The 8057-nt window shown below is 38.3% G+C and overlaps 1 protein-coding gene across 1 annotated transcript in view; it reads right to left on the bottom strand.

The window, feature by feature from the left end:
• Positions 1–579: 579 nt before the first annotated feature.
• The window catches only part of LOC136862998 (V-type proton ATPase 21 kDa proteolipid subunit c''), an 89963-nt gene continuing 82485 nt past the window's right edge, over positions 580–8057 (bottom strand). Inside the window, exon 7 of the mRNA XM_067139317.1 lies at positions 580–975. Coding sequence (XP_066995418.1) covers positions 943–975 — 33 coding nt within the window. The 3' untranslated portion in view covers positions 580–942. The remainder of the gene's footprint in view (positions 976–8057) is intronic.

Here is an 8057-nt window from a genome sequence, read left to right as displayed (position 1 = left end):
TAAACTTTCCCATCCCAAGCCTGAGTTAACTTGGATGTCAACATGTCTCCCGCTGTCCTAAACAAGAGCTAACTCTGATTTCAAGCAATGCGCTTTCCTCCACTTCTGAGGTCAGTCTGATGCTGTAGTTTTCTTGATTATCACAAGGATGTATCATCTGAAATGCTCTATTCAGACAACAGTAGATTCATTATCTTACCGTATTTTTAACATAATTATGGGCCTTGTTGTTTTCTTTGACACCTGTCTTCTGTCTTCCAAGATGGCTGGATACAAGTGTAAAGAAAGCAGTGTGAAGAAAGATTATATTAGGAAGTTATGATGAGTCTCACTTGTATGGGTATAGTGAAGATAAGTTGCAATGTATAAAGCTGTAGACATTGTCAAGTTTTGGTAAAAGAGCCAAGAGAAAACTATTGTTAATGTTGTCTTTTCACAACAGTTCAGTAGCTGAGGAAATACAAGCTGCTTTTAGCCTATTTCAGCCAGTTGAAACATCCAGAAAAGTCTAGCATGGGACATGTACAAGGCTGAAAAGGTTAAGGAGGCCCATTTATTGCGGGATTAAAAAGGTACAAATATTTCATATAAATTTTTTTATACTATTACACACAATCATACAATTACTAATATTTCATATTTCGTAGTGATCTCATAGTAGAAAAAAATACTGAAGTAACAGTTTATATCTACAGATTAGCTAACCCGTCACACTCAACGGAATGGAATGGAATAGAATGGAAGATATTAAGTTTGTCACATTTCACTATAAATGAACATACAGATCTAACACACACACTTATCTTACATTATATTACAAGTAATTAATTCAACAAGAAAATACACCAACACCTTGGTCTAAAGCTCAATAAGAACGCATCATACCACCAACTTTTGAACTATATGTTGAATTTGGAGAATTCTCTTCATCTTGATACACCTTCAATCATGATTCCCCATTTTCACTTTTGAAGTCTGAAATCACAAGCAGAATAAAAACAAATCAGGTCAAACTGAAAATATTAATAAATTCAGACAATACTAAATACTTACAACATGCACTAAATTAAATAACAACCGTAAGTGCATAACTGGAATGAAAGAGAAAGAAGTCTTGACCTAATGATCATTGTTTTTAAGTAACTGTCAGATTCTTCAGTCTGCCGAAACTAATTTTGAGTAATAAATTTATAAACTACCTGAAAAGGAAAACATATGGTAAAAATATTATACTTGAAAAAGAAAACTCAAAATCGAATAACGAATCCCCCTCTGCTACTCTGCCTCCATTATTTAGAGTGATCATGAGCATGACTCAGTCATGGGGTAGACTAGAGAGCCGAGTTGAATTAACTGTCGAATGTCAACTAAATTATAAAAATACTGATTTGTTAAACTAATAAATAGGATAAACGAATAGCCTACCTACTTACAAGCTAGGTACTTTGGAATTATGTTTTGACTACCAATTTAACACTGCAAATAAATCCATATATTTATACCTCACTCTAAGAAGAGGACAGGGAATGCAAGTGGGTATTATTTTCAAATGAGCTGAGAGCGGGAGTCCTTTACAGCGTACGATTCTTTCAGTGTGCTACGGCTCTGTATATCTCGCTGCAGCAGGAAGTTCGGCTCCCTACCAATGTCCAGTGTGCCGATAGTTAACCACGTGTGTCTTGTGTCTCACTGATCTGCAAGTGCGCTACTCAGCACTGACTGCTGCGAGTCAACTGAATCGTGTGCCGTGAGCTTGCCATTCCTGTGAAACGATTCACTCGGACTCTTGAATGAACTGATCACTGCTTCGAATCATACACTCAGTAGCCAACACTACATCATGCCATACCCCCTGCCCTTGCTAGGTATAGGGCACACTGTATTTTATTTTTAGGTGTTTCATTTTTAGTGTTCTCATTATTATTATTATTATTATTATTATTATTATTATTATTATTATTATTATTATTATGTATTTGGGATAAAATTTATTTTAATGATTTGACTGAGCAATGTATGAATTGAATTAAAGAGAATCTTGTAAGACATTTTTATTGATAAATGATAACCTACTAAAACATCTGGAGTGGCCAAGATGCTGCGTAAATACAGAGAGTCAAAGTAACCTCCAGTGGGATTCATTAAGCACTAATGCAAGAAGTGTAGAATGTTGGTAAGAAATTAAGTAGTGCGAATAGGGGTGAATTTTTGAAATGTGTGTGGTCAGTGAGGTTGGCTTTGTTAGCTGACTGGTTCCTCCGACTTAAAAGTCAGAAATATGGGTTAGGATATTTGTATCTGTAGTAAATAATATGAATTTATGCAGTGTCTTGGCCACTCCAGGTGTTTTAGTAGGTTATCATTTACAAATAACAATGTCTTACTCTTTAATTCAATTCATACAATGCTCAATCAAATCAATAAAATAAATTATTCCTAAATAAACAACAACAAGAAAAACTATGAATATAGTTCCACGAAAGCCATTCACGTAAATGTAAATTACATAATTGAAAATTAAAGGAAAACTAGCTAGCCCATTGAAAGCTCAGTAAACAACCCCTAGTTTTCAAAAATAATTCAAATTAATAATAACAAAATAATAACAATGAAAATGGCAGCTTAATTTGAATAATCTCAACTGTCAAGCAAAACTGCAATGCCACATACATAGGCCAAGCAAATTAAGATTTCCATGGAAGATTAATAATAATAATAATAATAATAATAATAATAATAATAATAATAATAAAAAATGGAGCACTAAAAATAAAACATCTAAAAGTAAAACAGCATGTAACATTGACCTAGCCAGGGCACGGGGCTTGGCGTGGCAGAAGGCCTATGGACTAGCTAGCCAGCTGGACTCTTGCCAATGACAGAGCAATGGTTTTTCAACACCTCTCATTCTATGCTACAGTGGAGAGAAAAGAGGACTTCATTATGATAAGTTCCAGATTTCAAGTTCCCAAGTATTGAAACAGAAATAAACATAAATGTTTATACTTCTAAATATTTGAGTGTGATGTAATAGAATCTAATTATGTTCTTTGAAGAACGAAACATATCATTCTATTTTAATTGAGTTAACTGTTTTCCAAGTATAATACTGTTATGTTTTCTTTTTCAGGTATGTTATAAATTTAGTACTCAAAAGTAGTTTTGGCAGACTGAAGAACCTAGGTTATAAATTAACTGAGTCAAAACTAAAAAAAGAGAAGGCTTCAGATATTACAAACTAATGATCATTATCACTGAAAGACTGCTATGGACAGGATTAAATAACTTATCAGAGAGTTGAAATCTATCAGAATTAGTCCAGGAAATGAACTAGCGAGGAAGAGGAATGGAATAAAAAGGGGCAACAAGTTGCAGTTTTCAATATTCAACATCAGTTTTTCTAAAACAAAGGATAAATTAATTTATTAGGTCATCAGATTAGAGTGACTCGTGGGTGATTGTTCAGTGCTGTGGCCTTTGGTTCAGAGGGTCCTGGGCTCAATTCCCAGCCAGGTCAGAGATTTTATCTTGACTGGTTAATTCCTCTGGTTTGGCAACTGGGTGTTTGTTTTTGTCTCAATACTCATCTTCATACACACACAACACACTACACTACCAACCACCATAGAAACACATAATAGTGAATACATCCCTCCACGTAGTAGGGTTGGCATTAGGAAGAGCACTTGTGACATATGCGACAGAGATCACACCCGTGACCTCACAAGGGTGTGGGAAAAGCGGTAGAAGCAGCATCAGATTAGAGGTCTGTTGGATCCTTAAAAGGCATCGTTGTAAGTTATATGGTTAAAAGGAAACCCAAAACAATAAACAGCAAGTTTTACACTTATAAGCAACTGAACGAGACAGCTGCTGTAGTGAGGAAATGCCACTGTGCTCAACCCGACGAATTTAATACAAGAGCGTGGCAAGTAACAGAGAAGGCATCAGATCTCTTATGGACTGTAAGAATAACAGTTGACTACAGGATGCGTTAAACACGAGACCTCAGCCCATTTGATAATGGCCACATTGTCTGTGCCAGACGTATGGGCCACTTTATCTCTGAGGTCAAGGGCCATCATATCAGGAATACCACGTGTACGTGAATTGAGGGGAAAAGAAAACACGACTGCCAGGGTCAACTGTCATGGTGTACGGTGCGTTGGCAGGGGTCACAGTCAGCTAGCTCTGATTATAAGAGCAGATAGACAGGCCACAGTGCAGCAGATAACTTGTCAATTCAATGCTGGAAACTATGTGTGAGCAGTCATACTGTCCAGAACCATCTCCTTGCCATGGGGTACAGAAGCAAGCATCCCATGTCTGTGCTCAACACCAGCCACAAGGCATGACTTGCATGGGCAAAGGAACACCTCCATTGAATGCCTGAAGCATGAAAAAAGGTTGCCTGGATAGATGAGTCGATGTACCAGCTGATACATCCTGATGGCAGGGTATGAGTACAATGTCAACCATAAGGCTATGGATCCTTTTTACCAGAAGAGTAGAGTTCAGGCCAGTGGTGGTGGTGGTATCCTCGTATGGAAACTGTTCACATGGGATGAAATGGGACCCCCAGTACATCATACAACATCCCTAACTAGCGAACATTACAGGAACCTCCTGGCAGATAATGATCACCCCTTTGTATACCTCCAGCATCCAGAAGGCGACCTGTACCTACAGCAAGACAATGCTCCAGCCCATCGCTCCCGAACTATGGCTGACTGGTTCAATGACCACTCCATGGATGTGAAGATGCTTGCCTGTCCCCCGAGAAGCCCTGATCTCCATCCCACTGAACACACGGGATGCTGTCGAGAGAGACTTGTGCGCCCTGGACCCTGCTCAACCAATCTTTGTGGATTATGAGAGGCTGTGAGGCGATCATGGATTAGTAAACTCTCCAATACTTCTGGTGTCCGGAGGAGACCATGTCATGCTGTATCGCCACTGTTGTCAAGGCAAAATGGGGTGCTATACACTACTAGACAGGTATATCTAAACTGCAGGGACAGTTTGGTCTTCCTACCTTTCCAGAAGGGGTGGTGCAGATCTGACAAACATCTTTTCCTGCTCCTCTAGTTTTGGATTCAGGTCTATGGTATCACTATATATTGTATTCATAAATCCCTATATTCTCTAACATACATATGCAATCATTTGTAACATCACAAATTGCACTACAGATTTTTCTCCAAAGATACATCACTGCTTTCCTTACCTTCTAACAATATTTTCTACATTGAAAAATTACAGAAATATATTTTCAGGTCTCAAAGAGAACTCACATTAAAATTATTACGTAGGCTGTTGAGGAACATTCATCTGTACGTAGATCTTTATACTGCATAACCATAACTTCCTTACAAAGGAAAGTTACATGTTCAACTCTTATTTAATCATCTCCTATAAAGAAAATGCATTTGCTTTACACCCAATAAGTCTTTCAAACAATAGAAAAATGCTGAAACTTAAAACACTGACGTCTTAATGTTTTTGTGTGCATTGAATTCAAAAACTCATTCCTTTTTCCCTGTATCATGGAAGGATTTTGTTCAGCAAGGCAATCCTACTTTCTGTTAATGCGTCGCAGGGTAGACGTTCCTGAGTTAGATAAGATTGCAGGCAGAAGTTGATAGAAGGTATCGGTACACACATGTCCAGTCGATGAAATTTTACTTGCAATGCTGAAGTTCACCACATCTTCATCTTCACTTGACAGTTCTCTAAACTCTTCGTCTAATTCAAATAAATCATCATCATTTCTGCTATCTACATAAACGTGCATACGTATTTCTTCTTCATTCACATTTGCAGATTTTATATTGCAAATTCAACCAAGACAATTCGCATTCACATATAAACATGCCTAGTACAACACATGTGCAGCGCTACTCAATGTACATACAGCTGACCGGCCACGGGTAACCACGACGACACACGGCTACATTTATATATGTATATCCATAGAGATAACACAACAGCTTCTTTTGTGCACAAAAATTTGCTCTATTAACTCCACAGATATCGATCGACCTCAATCAAGTCAAAGAACTTCAATAAATAACTTCTCAAGTAGAACGAAACAATGTCGAGGTGACCTCGACGTTGGACAGGAAAAGGTTAAGAGGAAATGAGGTAATGGGCTGTAATATGTCCCTTAAAATCCATTTCCTGCACTCCCATCTTAACTTCTTTCCACCGAACCTGGCAGTGGTCAGCGAAGTGCATGGATAAAGCATCCACCAGCAAATATCCAAAATGGAAAGCCATATGTAGGAAAATTATCCCTAACATATTTGCTGACTACTGTTGGTTGTTTCTCTCAGGAATGTTCTGGGTCCAGCTATAAAAGGAAGTCTTCCAGAAAAACATTCTAAAATTGTAAATTTTTAAACCTTTCTTAAGTTATGTGCAAGTATTGTACCCGTACGGGCCAGGCTTTGTGTCATGATTTGAAATATTATTGATATATTTTACTTATACTAGCATACAATTCTGGGACTACAATTTGCTCACTTGGGCAATATTCAGATACGAAGAAGACACAGGCAGACAGCTCTCGCCATAGAGATTACTTGTAAGGCTTTTCAGGCGTTTGCTCTATTAACCAGCATTTCGTCTTAGGTCTGGGAACTTAGAATTTCCATAGAGATTACTTCTCGAGAAAGAGCAGGGGAAGTTGTTCTGTTGCAGAAAACTCTCAGTTAAGAAGATCAGCCGAGATTCAGAAGGAAGGACCAAGCCACTAATTGCTAAGGAAAACGGAGACAAAATGTCTGCTCCATACGAGTAGTCACATGCACCACCATTCTTGGAAATTGAGCAACTGAAAGCCCCACCCTCGAAGCAAATAGTCGCAAAGGTTGGCCTTTGCTTAGACGAAGGAATATTTAAGATCCTGCTTAACCCACTAGATCAATCAGAAAATTCTATTATAATCTTAGGGAAAGACAGGAGAGCCACCATGATTCTGTGAGGACATGACCAGGTTAACTTTGAGATTAATGATGTTTAAATTATACTGATTACAGAACAACAACCGCGAGAATTTTCGAAGGTCATCAGCATAACATTCTACAATAACTTTAATAATCTAAGGTGTCAATTTCCGAGAATCAAGCTCCGCTATCATGAGATTGGTCAGATGGTGAACACCACTACTGAAGCTAGAAGGCCCGCGAAATCCGGAAGAAGTAAATTTAATCACAACTGTTGATCCCACAATCAATTTTTTTAAACTGCAACATGGAAGTTAAGATTAAAGCCCTGTTCAATGATGCAAGTTGAAATGTCCAGCTTGGTCTATAAATTTAGATGCTAGAAAACCACCGTCTTTCTTTCTCTGGCTTGACCTCAGATGAACCAGGAAAAATGGCAGGAATACTATAAAATAAGACCCCTCGCCGAATGACACACACACTCTTGAACAGTCAAATGCAGGTGAACCTCTGGCCACTGGCGGTATAGTATTCGCGCCACACTCAAGTAATCTACATTACCCAGCCTGAGTACTTAGTTCCAGTATAATTAGGAGCAACAGTGATAAATTCAGTTTGAAAGTTATTATCATCATCATCATCGATATCAGCGATTTCAACCAAGTATAAATTACTAGCAGACGCCAGGAGCACCAGTAATACAGATTATGTTCTGAGCCTGCATTTTATCTATCCTCAGACTGTGAATAAATATGCACAGGGGCATTTCCAGCATTTGCTTAGGAGAGGGACTGGCAACGGTCCTAGTAAATATGATCTAGCGGTATTATTCAGGTGAGGCTTCATCTGCGGAGGAAAACCAGGTCAGCATGATGAACACTAGCCGACAGAGATAATAACATTTCCAGGAGTGCCGTGTTCAATCGTCACAGAGTACATGATGGGGCGTATAATGAGACTCTCTGATGATGATGATGATGATTATGATGATTGTTGTTTAAAGGGGCCTAACATCGAAGGTCATCAGCCCCAATGAGATACTCGGCGTACAGTATTGGCAGTTTCTACTTTAGGAAGGAACGAAAATAATTCTGTGAATGTAACTGTGAT

The sequence above is a fragment of the Anabrus simplex genome, chromosome 2, assembly GCF_040414725.1.
Source record: "Anabrus simplex isolate iqAnaSimp1 chromosome 2, ASM4041472v1, whole genome shotgun sequence".
Taxonomy (NCBI): Eukaryota; Metazoa; Arthropoda; class Insecta; order Orthoptera; family Tettigoniidae; genus Anabrus; species Anabrus simplex.
This window is presented reverse-complemented; position numbering and strand designations above follow the sequence as displayed.